Here is a 17,070-nt window from a genome sequence, read left to right as displayed (position 1 = left end):
CAATTTTCCCACTATTTGTCGTAATTTAGTCTGATCTGCCTCATCTAAATATATTTCACTGTTCTCATTACTGACCGGTTTCATATGCTCTAACATTATGCTGTTCACATACTCTGTATGGTCTACTTTCACTTCATCTTTGGTCTGTATCATGTTGAAACCGATGTACTTGAAACATTTCTCTTCCGTCTTGCGTGCTGTGAATCTGTCTCTTAACTTTTCCATCTTGCCTTCAAAACTTTTGCCACCAGCATGCAAGAAATCATCAACATGGCAACAGATCAGACCTTGCAACTCTCCTTCTGAGTACAAACAGAACAATGCTGGATCTAGCTTGCATTCTTCAAACCCAAGTGCTGTTAATTCATCTTTCACACTTAAATAGAACTGTCTGGCACCATCTTTCAAACCATACAAGCCATGCTTCAATTTCCACACATATCCCAGAGGAGTAGAGCTTTCTTTTGGAGGCTTAACAAAAACATCTCTCTCAATTTCTTTCCCTTGCAGAAAAGCTGCTTTTATGTCTGTAGTTTTGATGTCCCACCCCTTTAAGGCGGCAACAGCTAAAAATATTCGCATTGCACCTTTACCAATGGTAGGGCTGTCACTCTGTGTCATGTTATGTTCTTCAAAGCCCCTGACTACTAGCCGTGCCTTCACTTGTCCATCTTTATTAGTCATAACCCATCTTGTAGATAAGGTTTTCTGCCCTATATCTGGAACCTCGTCATATGTTTTAAACTGAACTAACTTTTCAAGTTCTGTCTGCTGTGCAATGTATGTGTCATTTCCTAGAGATTTATTTTCAGAACACATAACTTCAGAGTTGTTGCTAATGGTCGAGGTATTGTTCGTGTTATCGATTAACTTCCAATTAACCATTTCAAGATTTACACTGTGCTCGCCATCAGAATCATTTTTCACGTTGTACCAGTTTTTATATTTTCCAGTAGCCTTTCCTGCACGACTTATAATTTCAGCTGTTTTCCACTGATTTTCATGTTCATATTGAATCTTTGACCCTACAGGTAAATGCTTACTGTGCTCCGTATTCACTATGGGTGCAACTCTGTTTTGGCAGTTGTCCGAGTTAGTGCCAACAACCGATTGGTTTGTAACTAATTCAGAGATAGATTGTGACTTTTGTCCATCAGTATCAGTTTCACACTTCACTGTAGTTGAACACCGATCTTCACATGACCTGCTTTCTGGTATGCTGTTGTCTGTTGGACCGCTTTTGGATTCAATGTTAACAAGTCTATTAGGTGAGACACGCACAAATACACCACCATGCCTCACAAAAACAACCTTCCCATCTTGAAAGACAACTTTTCCTGGACCAAGCCACCTGTCCTTTCCTTCTCGCTTGTATAAAACCAAGTCCCCATTGCTGTATTTTTGTTCGGATGCCCTTATTTTTGACCGCAAGGCTCTTCTTATTCTGTCACTTGCCTCAGTTTCAATGAAAGCCTTTCTAGCCCCATGAAGCGCATTTAGGTGATTTGCAAACTTTTCACTTGACGTTGTTCCCTCCAATGCAGGAATATTGTCCTTAAGTATACCTGGTAGATTAGGGTTCTGCCCGAACACAAGTTGGTGGCTGCTAAAACCATTCCACATTTGCAAAGCATTCTTGGCCATGTTTGCCCACGACAACAGAGTTTGCCTTGAAGTATTCGAGTTCTCAGCTTCTAGTTTTGTTAACATCATGTCTGTTACCGCATGATTCCTTTCACATAGGCCATTTTGAAAGGGACTTTCGCCAGCAGTAGTACAAACACGTACATTGAGAATCGATGTTATTTCCCTCATTTCATCGGAGCTGAATTCTCCGCCATTATCTGTGAGAATTGATGCCATCACCCCATACACACGAACCCAATGATTCATCATGCAATCAATAATGTCACAAGGTCTTTTTCTTTCAACAAATACTGACACAGTATATCGTGACCAAACATCGATCATGTGAAGGATCCATTTACCATTCCACTGTTTAAGGTCCATTGCAACCGATTCGTTGAATACTTTTGCCATGGGTAAACCAACCACTGGTCGCGACGGTGTTCTAGCATATATAACTTACACATGTCACACTCTCGAACTATCTTGTTAAGTTCATCTTCATATTCGTCTTCCCATGCACCTGCATCACATAGTAACGCTTTGAGCCTTTTGGTTGGTGGATGGGCAAACTGTCTGTGTAGTTTTAACAGCTGCTTCTGGCTGTCTTGCAAAGTGACGAAGACATTCTCCACCGGTATGCTCTCAGCTTTGTCAATTGGAATACAGTAGTGTCCAGATGAAGTTAAATTCAGAGACAAGTCTTTGCCAAAAACCGTTGCCGTGTCATTCTCAAGGTCCAATTTAACACCTGCTGTCTTCATGGCTGACCTAGATAACAACAATGGAATATCCGAATCAACAACATCAGTTTTAATTGTCACTGTCTTGCCAGCCATTTCTGCCGGAATGCTGTACTCTCCCTTTGACATCAGTTTTGTACCACCACCAAACTTGAATAACCTGTGACCCTCACATGTTTCAACTTTCCGTCTGTCCGATTCATCAAGTGAATTTAGATAGTCCTTAAGCCACATTTCTCCACACACAGTACTACTACAGGCACTGTCTAATACCGCACACTTTCTCGCATCAATTCCTAGCTGTGTCACTGCGTCTTGCTTGTAACCAGTGAACAAAACCACATTTTCTTCTTCTGTGACATGAACTTTGGCAAGGTTCTCCCAACTGTCGGGGCACTCTGATACCAGGTGACGAAATGAACCACAGGATCTACACACAAGAGGCCGGCCATCCGATCCAACAGGATTTATTTTCTTGTTTACCACACTAGTGTCATTAGCTTTTCCGCGACTGAAACTTGATCGGTTGTAACCTTGACCCTGTTTGCCACCACGTTTTCCACCAAATTTTGGCTGGTACCTCGCTTTAGCCCGAACATATCCAGCAGCTAACAATGCCTCTTCATTTTCAGCCAAAAATGTTGGTTCCAATTTTATAACACTTGTGCTAGTCAAAGACCCTACTGACCCTTCTACAACTTCACCCTTGAATTTTTTGAGAGATTTCTTCGCTTGTTCATACAAATTTGCTCTGTCTTCATAATTCATTCCAGTCAACACAAGCATTTTTTCTTCCTTTGTTATGTTTGCTTTTCTTAGTAACTTGAAGGCTAAAATTTCTAGAGGTAGGACCATTTTCTTTTTCTCAACTTTCTTGTATTTCGAATCAAACTGGGCTATGTAGTCTGATATGGATTGGCCTTCAATTCTGTGATAGTCTTCAAATTCTTCAAACTTTTCTAAACTGTCACTAAGATCATCTTTAGCTAAATGTTTGTCCAAAAAAACTAGTAAAATGTCAAGACCATCATCTTTCTTGAGGTCTTCTAGCTCGACTTGGTCAAATAACTTTTCTCTAATATGTTGTTCATGGTTTTCAGGCAACGATAAGGCAATCACAACTCCTTGCTTTTCTTTCACCAATTCTGTGACTTCCCGCCAAGCCAAAAGTTCCTGTTTGTACAATTCATAGCTCTTCCCATTTGTTAAACTGGGTGGATTTATCTTTGTTGCCATTGTTTACACTCTTTTCTTGGGCAACCACGCTCTGCTACCACTGTTAATTACGCTAAACAAGCACAAAACCAGAAACACACTTGCCAGTTTTATTGGAGCTAAATCTCTACAAAGAAGAGTTCCTCTAAGCACAGATAACTCTGATTGAAAACAAGGATAACTCTTACAAAAACATTAAATAAGTAATACAGAGTATAGTCCCTTATTACAAATCAATCTTAACAGGATTGTCAACTGTGACTTAAATATTTAGTTCTTGTGTCAGCCTGTGCTTATCTCAAATATTAAATGACATTTTTTTGGTTTGTTTGATAGACATGATAATTATATAACTATTAAATATAAATGGCAACAATTATAGATAAAACATTGTAACTCAGGTTAACTTTATAATAGATAATTAATTGTTTATATGCAATATATATTAAAGGATGCATATTTCTTTTATTCTTGAATCTATTTTTTGTGTATTTTTTTTCATATATCGAAAATATTTTTCATGAATGTGGGTTTTTAATTCTTTGTCAGTCTCAGAAGAATTAAACAACTTGTGTTGAATTTATTTGCTAGACTGAAACTAGGCTGTTAATATTGGTCAGACTAATTGAATCAGAGAATAATATGTACAGCTAATCGGATTACTGACCAATAGAGTGAATTTAGTCAATGATGTATGACCCTAAGATTAAGATTGACTTAAAGCTGCACTCTCACAGATTGAAGTGAACTTCTTTATTTTTTGGCTTGGAAAGAGCCAATTTATGCGGAAATGCATGAACAATAGTGTCATAAGACTGCATACTTTCTTATTTAAGTTCAAGAAGTGATGTTGAATGCCATTACATTAATTTTCGAACAGAAATCTACAAATCTGCGATCTGATCTTTTGTCAGCAGTCTGATTTGCAAAATAAGAATGTAGAAATTTGCTCATTTAAGACAAAAAAATAGAACAGCTGTCAAAACCGTAAATCTGTGAGTGTGCAGCTTATTTGCATATTTTGAACTTATGTTTCTTCATTTGTTTTTTTTCATTTTTAAAGTTATTATCAATTTAGATCTTAGAATATTGTTTTTATATTGATTTATAAATATATAACAGTATTATACTAATATCAAAGTAAATTTGTACTGGCCAATTTTAAATGGACAGTTAAAGCTGTACACTCACAGATATACAATTTTTACAACTCTTATATTTTTGTCTTGGAAAAAGCACATTTTTGCGTAAATATCTGTAAACCATTGATAAAAGATTGCTGCCAAAATATCAAATTGCGGACATTCATATTTATGTTTGAAAATTAATGTTTTATTGCATAAGACATCAATTTTTGAACTGAAATATAAAGATCTACAATCTAATTTTTCAGCAGTCTTATTTAACTGTTTTCTATGGAATTTCGAAAACTATGGCTCCAAAACAAAAAATAAAAAAATTGTCAAACGTTCAATTTGTGAGAGTGCAGCTTTAATAAATGGTTAAATGTTGTTGTTTTTTAATTCTGATTTTTATAATAAGTTGATGATCGCCTTGTATCATTGATAAAACATGTAAAAAAAAAAATCTTGTTTATTTTCCAACGCTGTTTTGCATTTAAATTTGCTCTCCAAAAACTTCTGATATGTGGTTTTAAAATGTGTGTTCATCCTTTATTCAGCTAGTGGATGGAATTCATTAAACTCCTGTATTCAGTACACCATGCAGCTCTTCCAATTGTTTGAATGCAATTATTTCACAGAATCTGATAATAGAGGGACCGGACTCAAGATTCTACATTGCAAGAAAAAGTGAAAATTGTCAAAATTTATCATCAAACTGTTATGTTTCAACAGTGTACAGTGCACTGAATCTTACTTATGTAATCATATAAGTCGAAATTAACTCACTTTGTCTACCATGTAAATCGAAGTAAATTTAGAAATAGCAATCATGTATTTATCTGTATATATGTTTATGTGACCTTTACATGCTTAAAGTAGATATGATAATACTAATAAACGGGAAAATCATTATGTGCTATTTTTTAAAGATTACTTGTCTCAGAGAGAGAGACAGTGATGAAATCTTTTAAACACATTAAATGATGTAATATCAGTCTCATAATAATTGGTATTGATTCGGCTAGACTTGTTTTGAGGAAATATTGAATATCTTGTTTTTGGATCATCTGGTGTCCAAGTCCCTTTAATGTATGTCTGGGTGGGAATCAGCCACCGGGGTCAGCCACCGGGGCTGAGTAGGCGACAATGCTAGTGCATTGTCTATCATGGGTTTAATCCCCATATTGAACAGTCCCTTATCCATACTGTTTTACCAACCCTTTAACATTCAGTATAAAACATTGTGGACACAGGGTATAGATTACAAAAGTATTACATTAGTATTAAATGGGTTGTGTCACTTGTGTGTGTGTCTATGGGGGAAAGATTTTTGTTAAGCAAAAAAAAAATTGTAGTCATTAATGGTATTTTTCCTAGACAATAAAATAATTATAGATAATTATTAAAGCTGCACTCTCACCCATTGAACGTTTTGACAACTTCTTTAATTTTTGTCATGGAACCTGAAAGTGCATTCAAGACTGCTGACAAATAATAGTCACAGATTTTTTCTTTTTAAGTTAAAATTTTATGTTTCATGCATTTTTCTTGAACCGTAAGAAACGGTTTATAGAGATAAAAGATAAGTTTTCTGACTGAAATTTAAAATCTGCTATCATATATTTTGACAGCAGTCTTTAACCACTGGTTTCAAGATACCAATAATGGGTAATTCGAAGACAAAAAATAAAAAAATCTGTTAAAACGGTAAAACTGTGAGAGTGCAGCTTTAAAATGTTAAGTGGCAGTGAAGGGGAGTGGGGTTTGGGGTTAGTTATCCATTATTTATACGAAATTATTTTTTTGTTTGTTTTTTCAATTTTATTTTCTCAAATATACATGTACATCATACATATATTCATAAAGTATACAAAAGTCGTGTTCCAAATTCAATCATGAAGAAAATATTGTGTTTTTTCTGTTTTTTTGGGTGTTAGTTAAGAAAGTAAGAAATGTTAGATAGAAGAAGGCAAGAAAGCAATGTGGATGAAATTTACATTCTTACATTGGTGTAAACTTGTGGTATTCAAGAATTAAGCTTGTTAAGTACTAGGATCCATCTACCAAGAAAAGCATGCAATTTATTTTTGGCCATAGCTATTATATTTTCAGATTGCAGTCTCTTTGAAAAATATGGAACAAAAGCCTCGAAGATAGGCGTACTTCCTTCACACTTTGATTTAAAGATAAAGTATTTTGCAAGAAGTATAACGAAGTTAATTGCATATTCATAATTTCCATTTAAAGACTTAAAGTTACAGAAAGTGACCTCACTGTAGTTTATTGTCGAAATATCAACCTCAAATATGCTTATAAGAAAGCGTGTTATTTTGTTCCAGAATATTTGGGTGGAATGGCATTCCCAAAACATATGTTTATTCGAATCTATATACATAGAGCAAAAATCACATAGACTGCAAGAACTAATATTGTATCGATAAAGTTTACTATTATCAGGCAGTATTCTAAGAAGAAATTTGTACTGAAATGCTCTTAATTTGGTATCAATGCAAAGTTTGAATGATTGGGTATAAATATTTTTCCAATTTAGATCATTTACGCTTAGTTCTGCCTCCCATATTCCTTCTTTCGCATTTTGCACTGGTTTTTGGTTTAAAATAAGTTTCTGGTATACCAGCTTGCATATTTTAGTATTTTCAGTCACCTTATTTAAAAAAAACGTAGGTACATTATAATTCATTTCCTCTAATTTTACTTTTGATTTCCAATTTTGAGGAATACACTTCAAAAGCGTGTAATATTTCATGTAATCATGTTGGTTAATATCGTATAGTCTGTGTAGATCCTCAAAATTGTAAAACTGTTTTTGTTGAAAGTTATACAGATGCTCAATGTATAGTACACCTTTGCTGTACCAATTCTTATAGAAAAATGTGTCATCGTTTTGTTGTCTAATGTAACTATTGTTCCAAATAATTTCTTTTGCTATAATGTTTACTTCTTTTCTAAATGTTACACTTGCCCATGATTTAATTATATCACGAAGAAATTTCGATTTTATTTCAAGCCTATCAATTTTATTCGGGTCTAGATTACATTTGAAAATAAAATCTTTTCCAAATCTAACCATCATATTTTCATATATTTTTACCCATTTTGAATCTTTTTGAAACAGCATTCGTTTAACCCAGCTTGATTTTATTGCACATTCGAATTTTAATATGTCTAGCATTTTTAAACCTCCATTTTCATAACTTTGTATAATCTGATTTCTTGAAACTTTATCAGGTTTATTGTCCCATAAATATTTAAACATTTTTTGTTTAATATCATTTAAAAATGTGTGTGAGGGTGATTCAAGTACTGTTAATGGGTACAATAACTTTGGAATTGCAAACGTTTTCAGAACTGTTATTTTTCCTAAAAGCGAAAGATTCCATTTTTTCCATTTTTCTAAACAGGCTTCGAATTCCAGCATTTTATCTTTAAAATTCAAATCATTTATGACTTTTGAATTGTTACTGAATATAATTCCTAGTGCCTGCGCTGTGTTCATGTTACATTCGAAATTGCTGTCGCAGAATCTTGTTTTGTTATCTTTCAGTGATCCTAGCCTTAAAATTGAGCACTTTGATTTGTTTAGAGTTAATCCTGATATACTTCCATAATTATCTAAAGTTTTAATAAGAGTGTCGAAGGATTTTTTTGATCCATCTAAAATGAAACTAGCATCGTCCGCAAATAGGGTTTGTTTTAGGTCAATATTGTTTACTTTTATACCTTTGATATTCTCATTTTTACTGATTTCAATAGACAATAGTTCGATGCAACAAATGAATAAATACGGGGAAAGAGGGCATCCTTGTCTCACACCTTTACGTATATTAAAGAACTCGGATAAAAAACCGTTATTCGTAACACAACCTTTGGCATCTGAATAAAATAGTTGAACCCATTTTATTATATCATTGCCGAAATTGAACTTTTTAAGGCATTTTGTTAGGAAATTGTGATCGAGGCTATCAAAGGCTTTATTAAAATCAGAAAAGAATATCAAACCTTCATTATCATTTTCATTTGTAAAATCAATTACTTCTTGAAGAATTCTGACATTTTCCCCAATATATCTCCCCTTGATAAAACCTGTCTGATCACAACTTATAATCTTCTGTAAGAATGGTTTTACTCTATTGGCAATTGACTTTGAAGCTATTTTATAATCTATATTAAGAAGCGAAATTGGTCTCCAATTGTTTATTTGAGTTATATCTTTATCTTTTTTCGGAAGAAGGGTGATAATACTTTGTTTTTGCAATTCTGTCAAACTTCCAATTTCTAATGAATAATTTAAAGACTTAACTAAGTATTTTTTTATTTCGTTCCAGAAAGTTTTATAAAATTCCGCTGTCAGACCATCCGACCCGGGACTTTTGTTATTTTTCATTGCGTTTAAAGCGTTAAAACATTCATATTCAGTAAGATCTGCCTGCCTATGATCTTCATTTGAAAGACAGTTATTCTCATTTTGAAAGAAGGGGGTATTTTCTGGATATTCTATATAGTCATCCTTCTTATAAAGCGATTCATAAAATGATTTTGCATGAGCTAGAACTAGATTATTATCTGATACAAGATTGCCATTAATATTTAGCTGATTGAATGTTTTTTGTAGTGATCGTTTTTTCTCTAAATTTGCAAAATATTTAGTATTTTTTTCAAACCCTTCGATCCATTCGGCTTTTGATCTAATTAATATCCCTTTTATCTTTTCTTCGTTAAGTTTGTTTAATTTTTCTTTTTCTTTGTTTAATTTATCTAGATTTTCATTTGTTTGTGAACTATGAAGGTCGGTTTCTATATTTCGTATATTCTGCAATATTTTGTTTTCTTCTTTTAAATCATTATTTCTTTTAAAGACTGAATATTTTATAGAATCGTCCCTGATTCTTCCTTTAATAACCTCCCAGAGTGTATTAGGGTTCGAATTTCTGTTACATTCTACAATTTCAATAATTGATTGCCGAATTTTACTTATATAAATTTCATCTGTTAATAATGAATTGTTGATTTTGAAATAGCCTGGACCGCGGTTATCTTGAACTTCATTTAAGGCTAATGTTACAATTGAATGATCTGATTTAAAACCAGGTTTTATTTCGCAAGTTGAAGTGATGTTTGTTAGCTCTGATGATGACAAGAAATAGTCTAATCTACAGAATATTGGTGGATTTGTATTTGAATGCCATGTAAACATTTTCTTGTAGGGGTTTAAGACACGCCAAATATCTTCTAAATCGTAAGCGTTCATTATTTGTTTTAATTTATTTGAACATTTGATATGTGTGTTCTGACAACCATTTAGTTTATCATATTTAAAATCGAGAATTGTATTAAAATCACCACCTATTAGTACTGTTTTATCCGAATTTTCTTCCAGCAGTTTTTCTATATGATGCAAAAAATCTGTATCGTCAGTATTTGGCGCATATATATTTATTATAACGATATCTAGGCTGCCTATCTTCAGTGATAACATTTGTAAACGACCTGTTATTATTTCTTTATAATCTATGTAACTATGGGACAAATTAGAGTTTAAAAAAATACCAACCCCTTTGCTATTTGTGCTATCTCCACTTAAGAAAAGTTCACCGTTCCACATTTCCCCCCATTTGTATTTATTGTCGGCATTGGAGTAATGTATTTCTTGTAACAAGCATATTGAATATTTTTCAATAGTATTTATACGAAATTATATATCACTTGGTAGTCCTTAAATGAAATTTTAAAGTCTTAAATGAAAGTGATCATGTAGACAATAAATAAACTGGAAGATCACTGATGGCTATAACGGCTGTATATCGACGATGCCGACGGTTACAAACAACTAATTATTAAAATCTGATTTTTTTTAATTAAAAACACATGTTAACTTAATATTATTGACTCAATATAAATATGTAAAACAACTTCACTTCCTTAACAACATCCAACCGCTGGAAATTGAAATGGCTTTTGTCGGTGTTTTTTTTTTTCGTTAAATAGCATTCCTGATTTTTGCTGGGTTTTCTCCCGTAAAATATGCATTAAATTAATAGATTTCTCAAATGAAAGAAATGACTCTAGAATAGTCATTCAAATTAGTATTTACATTAAAGTAATGTATAAAATCTCAAAAACATAAAGCTTGAATTGATTTCTTTTTTTGCTAAAATGTAGGAATTTTATCCCGCAGGAGAAAAACCCCGTACTAAAAAGCGGTTTTTTTTTTGTTTCGCGTTATTTTACTTCCGGTGTCGAAGCATAATGTTTCTTTTGATATAAGATGTTGTTTTGAGCTAAAATAATTTGAATCGTGTATTATTGAAACCCCGCGGGATTTTTCCCCAGCTCTTGAAAAACGGGAGAAAAATCCCGCGGGAGTGTGAAAAACCCCGTGTTTTTATGCAAAAACCCCGCTGGGGCCCGAAGTTGGTGGGTCAATTAGACAAACTTCCAAAACGCAAACAAAAAATACCAAAATCACACCTTAATGAAGCCTTCTAACTAAATTATAGGTCAGTATTCGATTACAGCGTATTTAAAGGGTACTTGAGTTTGCGAAATCTAGGATTTGCAAACACAAATTGGAGGTCGTTTTATCAATTGGAGAGATTTTAAACTAACGTATGACACAAAAACCTGCCTATTTTTTCTTCACAGATATGAAAGAGGCAGGGAGTGCTGATAGTGCGACAACAGCAGGTAATTTTTATGTAGAATTCGGTTGTGGTATCCTTTGCAATAGTGTGAAAGACAGTTATTATTTGATTCTATCAAAAAGGTTTGATATGAGTTAAAACGACAAAGTTATGATCCCTTTTATTGAAGCGAAGTAAATTTGAGGGCAATCGTCAAATATTGGATCTTAACATATTGTATTGCTGCCATTGAGTTTAAAATTAAGATAATTTTAATCTTTAGGAGCAAAACAAAATATTCAATACTCTACAAACACCTTCGCTGGAGAAGCAATGCTAACCATCGCTAACGAGAATTTATTAGAGAATGTTAAAGTGATCTCTTATTTATATCGTTCACCTACGGAAGCAACTGCATCATATTTTCGGTTTAACTTCTTATTTTCAAATAACTCCGACTCAAAAACAGTACTCTGTCTGGAATCTCGAATACTTACTAAATGCAGCATTCTTTATCGCTCAAGCGTATCAAATACACATTTGATTTGGAGAAAAATCGATTGTTAAGCGAATATGAAAATACAGTATTGATGTACATGCAAGCCATGGGAAAACCTCGCGTCAACCGAAACTTGTTTAGTAACATTCTATGTGCGTTTTAAGTATGAAATACACGTCAGATTTTAAATCTGTGTTAAATTTAAAAGCAAAAGCGTATAGAAAATCAGCGATTTTAGGCATTGGTGATTGGCTTTTTCGAGGTGAATGCCTAATAACACAATAACACTTATTACTCCTCAACATTTTAATATGAAACATCACACATTTATTATAGAAACAATATATGTCAAAAAAGTGAATGAATATTTTCGTGGAATCATGGTTTATAAGACGGCGGTGATAGATGTCACATGAAACAAGTAGATAATAGTGAGATCTAATTAGTTTAATGATGCACCGTTCCTGTTTCGTTGGACTGTGACAATGTTACGTTTTCAAGTGAAGTATATGCGTGGTGTAAATGAAACAATACTGCTATTTTAAATGAGTTTTTTGTTTGATGTACATATTATCAACACGATAATGATCTTTTTTTTCAGATACTGGTTTGAATAGAACTACAAATGGTGTGACAACGCAGCGAACTACTCAGCCTGGTGTGTTCTGTTTAGGACATGATATATTAGGATATTTCTATTTCAATGACATGCATCGTGGTATAAATGTAAAAGATCTTTAGTCAAAATTGATTATTTCATTGATACTTCCATAGGTTTAATGAACAAGGCAGTGATAACTACAGCGTCGAACGCAGCAGTCTAAAAATGAAAAATATACCCCATTAAGAGGCCTTATCTAAAGCTGTTTTAAAGCTTATATTTTGTTAAAGCTATATTATCATATCACATTTTATTGCTTATTGGTTCCTTTTCAGATAACCAAAATCTCATAAACGGAGTTGAGGTAAAGGCTGGTAAGTTAAGTTAAATATATCATACATTGTATTTAATGCATACATCGTATTGTAATCTTACACATATTTACTGTTTTAAAATGCTTCTTCTATCTATATGTAAATTTAATGAGTTGTCGTTTGCTTTTAGTTAACATTGTTGTATTGTTCTCGATGACGACCATTTCTGTCCTGGTAAGTAAAATTTATCTTGTCTCAACACTATTAGAAATTATTTTAAATTTAAGGCAGTTAATTTTCATTACTAAAAACAAAAACGCCGACAAAAATAATTTGTTTTTAATCTAAATAGAACTTGATGCTTACAGTTAAGCATTTATCATTATTCAAACGACTTAAACAAATTTGTGTAACAAAATATAAGATAGATTACGCATATGGATGTTTTTAACGATATTTCCATACACTTCTGTTTCAGATGTTTCTTACAAAATAGATGAACTGACGGAAAAAAGCTGCTTTTAACCTGCTGGTTGTTTTATTTATATGTTGGGCATATACATTTGTCATTTGATTTGAACATAATTTTAAGGATGAATGTTAGTCTGTCAAAATACACTTAAACAATATGTATCCAAACATCTAAATAAATAAACTATTTTCTGGATTCTATAAAATGAGCTGCATGTATTTTATTAAGTAATTAATCGGATTACATTAATTTTGTTTAAATAAACTGTTTTCATTGTAAGAATAGCGGTATTATTAGAGAAAAAACATTACTTTGCTTAATTTTGTCGTTTTAATTGGCAACAAGAAACTTTTAAACTTTTATAAATATTTTATTCAAACAAATTTTGCTATTTCACATTTTTTATTTGCATTGCATTGCATTGCGTATGTACGCACTGTTAAATATTCATTTTTGATGTTCACTTCGAAACCTTTTGCATTCTTACTGGGAAGTCAACAATTTTTATTTTACTTATAAGCTTTAGGGATACAAGATCACAGTTTATTATAGTTTAAAAACAACGCACGAAATTGTATGCAAACAAAAGCAACGAAAGCAACTAAAATCGGAAAACTTGCTTATTTTCTGAAAATATTCAAAACTGGTTTAACACCGAGATAAACAAATCAATAGCATTATACTATCTAAAGCACTTAATGTCAAATATACGTTCTTAGATACTTCAATAAGTTTTTATTGATACGCTTTAAGCTTAGTGCGACGCCTTGTCATACTAACGCGACTATCCTAACAGGTATCAACATTTCAACTTGTACGCATTTTATGGCTTTGTCTAAGTGCGTAGCCAAATTCATTGATAAACATTTCTGCATGATGAAAAATGTTTGCAACAAAAGTACAAAAAATTGTTTTCTGCGTAGACTTACATCTTGACGCTATTTTAATGTTTATCAAGTACTGAAAGAACAGACACCACAGTATAATTCAAAATTATGTCCTGTTAGGATATAACGTAATATATATGTATGCATTGTATGTAAAGTAAATATGATATGCATATTTTTATATTTTACGTAAGTATGTGCTTGTGTTTATAAATATTTAATCAGAAAAAAGGTATACGGAAATCCTTAATAGTGTTTACCAGTATTTGTTTGTATTTATCTAATCAGAAATAAATAGTGTACGGAAAAGCTAAATAGTGTTTTGAACTTTATGATATCTAAACAAGTGCGAGCTCGATGATTTTCTAAATAAATCATACGCGTTATTTCCGCCCATTCATCACTGAATTGTGCAAATGCTTATCCATTATGACAATACCGATATTCCAAAAATCGATTAAATTTACAACGCTATTTAAATCGCACTTATTTGAACAGATGCGGATACCTATACTAGTACGTGACATCGTAACTAAATACATATCAGTCGGTGCTTTATTGAACAATAAAAAGTAAAACTTGTTTTCATTTTACAACTGTAGTTTGTCAACACGCTATGTTTAAAGGTTCACAACGAAAACCAGGTTATTACAATAAGGATGTCGTTGACATGGCAGGCTGTGTGTTTGTGACCAACGTACAAATCCACTTATTAACATTAGGAAGGGTTTACGTATAGGTATGACACTTGGTATGTTTCAAAGCCACGTGCGTGGAGGAATGCCGTGCTATAGCATATCGGGAATGTGGGATTAAGGTCAAGGCTGCCGTTACTAAAAATATGAAACTTTTACTGCTGGTCGCCCGTTTTATTTCTGGCTGCACATTTGATTCAGTTTTTTCCATGAAAAATGAATCCTTGTTGTTATATTACTGTAGATCAATGCTCAGGAGCGAGGACAGGTGGGCAGGAATACGGACGGGCCTCAAGTTACTAAGTGGTGGCCACTATTTACTTAGTGGTGGCCTTAAGTTACTAAGTTGTGGCCACAATGTACTAAGATGTGCCACAATTTACAAAGTTGTGGCTTCATGTTACCAAGTTGTGGCCACACTTTACAAAGTTGTAGCCTTAAGTTACCAAGTTGTGGCCACAATTTACAAAGTTGTGACCGTAATGTGCTAAGATGTGGCCTCAAAGTACTAAGTTAAGGGCACATTTTACTAAGTTGTGGCCTCAAGCTACTTAGTTGTGGCCACAATTTATTAAGTCGTGGTATAGTATAAATAAAGTGCTGCGGATGTCACCTCTGTGCCACCGTAAGTTTAACAATGAATAAATGAATAACTTGTCAGTGTCAACTGACAAGCAGATTTGCGTACGAATTGACAAGGAATAAAATCACTTGCAAGCATTTCGTGTGTAAATGAAGAATATTTAAATATATTACAAAGGAGATATATTACGAGCAATATTTCGTCTGACCTTCGAAGATTGCAAAATGTCCGTTTAATTTTGGTCTAAGTTCAAATGAAGAACAAAATACACGCACGCACGCACGCACGCACGCACACACACACACACACAGTAATATATTTATCTAATAGGATTTATTCGCTTTATTTTTGACATAGTATTGCCGTTCCTAATAATACAAAAATCATATGTTTTGACATGTCCCATACCAAATTTGATTTCCTGGGTGAAAACAAATATTGGTTCCCGGCACATGAAATTATGCATTTCGGTGCTCACTTGATGGAATATAATCAATATAAAACTGCAATAAACCATAATCCACGATATCATTATTACGTGTATGTAATTCGTATAATACCATTGGCCATAACATACATCACTGACTATACATTGTTGACGAGCATTGGTGTTCACTCCACTGCCCCTTTGATTTTATTTAATTACTGGCTCGCGAATGGTTTAAAATATCACCATTCAGATATAAGCAGGCGATTGCGTAACATTTGTTCCGAAAAGTCGCTCAATTGCAAAGCTAAATAAATATTTTATCCAGCGCTTCCGGGTACAAATAACTCGAGTAATTTAATATTTCCACCTTATAATCTCTGAACAAACAAAGTTCGTTCGTTTCCATTATGTTATCTTAAACGGTGTTAGATTAAGTATGCTACTTATAAAATAATTTTATTCATGTATGTTATCTAAATTTTTAAAGAGTAATTATACTTAAACAAATCGCAAGCTATTTTAGGCAGCTTAGTAGGAAGTTTAATTTGAGTTCATTTTTGTTTGTTAATATTAAAACGGATGCAAACTAACACCTATTTTGAACTTCGAGTTGTTTTTGAAACAAACATCAAGACAGACAAATATCTTGTTTTAGCTTTGTGTGGCTTTAAAGAAAGTTTGTATGTGCAACGCTTTAACGAAACAATAAATTTAAAGATAAAATATTAAACCAATGTAATGTTTCATTTCACAAGATGATTCCAAAACAGTCCTAAGTATATTCGAAGCATCATGATTGCATGCCATAACCGTTAAGTTTACACTTGATACAGAGTTTAATTAGTAAATACATCATACATCACACACAGTTGTTTAACAATGCCTATACTATTTCTTTCTTCCGCTTTGTTTCAGTATTTGACAATTATAGATATTCATATTATATATAACGTCGCTATAATTTTATATTGTGATTACAACTTGATATATAACTAGTGTAAATTAGATAACTTTAAATGAAGAGCGTTTAAACTGAACACGCGCTTGGTTTTATAAACTTATCTAGCGCTGTAAATCATTGTTCACATAACATAGAACATATCGGTCATGCACATCTACACTTGTCTTTCTACGCCCCTAACAAATCGGGCCTGTGCATAAACTAGTCTAGCTTCACCCCTAGCAATCGGGCCTTAACATCAGCAAGGATCTAGCTTCGCTCCGTAGCAAACAGGACCCG

The 17,070-nt window shown here is 33.1% G+C and overlaps 1 protein-coding gene across 2 annotated transcripts in view; it reads left to right on the top strand.

Moving 5' to 3' along the window:
* The window catches only part of LOC128236272 (uncharacterized), a 47,957-nt gene extending 33,505 nt beyond the window's left edge, over positions 1-14,452 (top strand). The window contains exons 4-8 of one of the 2 annotated variants that reach the window (XM_052951156.1): positions 11,372-11,413; positions 12,450-12,506; positions 12,785-12,823; positions 12,954-12,997; positions 13,242-14,452. In XM_052951156.1, coding sequence (XP_052807116.1) covers positions 11,372-11,413; positions 12,450-12,506; positions 12,785-12,823; positions 12,954-12,997; positions 13,242-13,259 — 200 coding nt within the window. In that variant the 3' untranslated portion in view covers positions 13,260-14,452. Of the gene's footprint in view, positions 1-5,265; positions 5,621-11,371; positions 11,414-12,449; positions 12,507-12,784; positions 12,824-12,953; positions 12,998-13,241 lie in introns of those variants that run through there. The other variant, XR_008261304.1, reaches the window with a different exon arrangement.
* The last annotated feature ends 2,618 nt before the right edge of the window (positions 14,453-17,070 follow it).

Source organism: Mya arenaria, chromosome 5 (genome assembly GCF_026914265.1).
Source record: "Mya arenaria isolate MELC-2E11 chromosome 5, ASM2691426v1".
In the NCBI taxonomy this organism is placed as follows: Eukaryota; Metazoa; Mollusca; class Bivalvia; order Myida; family Myidae; genus Mya; species Mya arenaria.
Note: the sequence above shows the minus strand (reverse complement) of the source record. Positions and strands in the feature narration are given on the sequence as shown.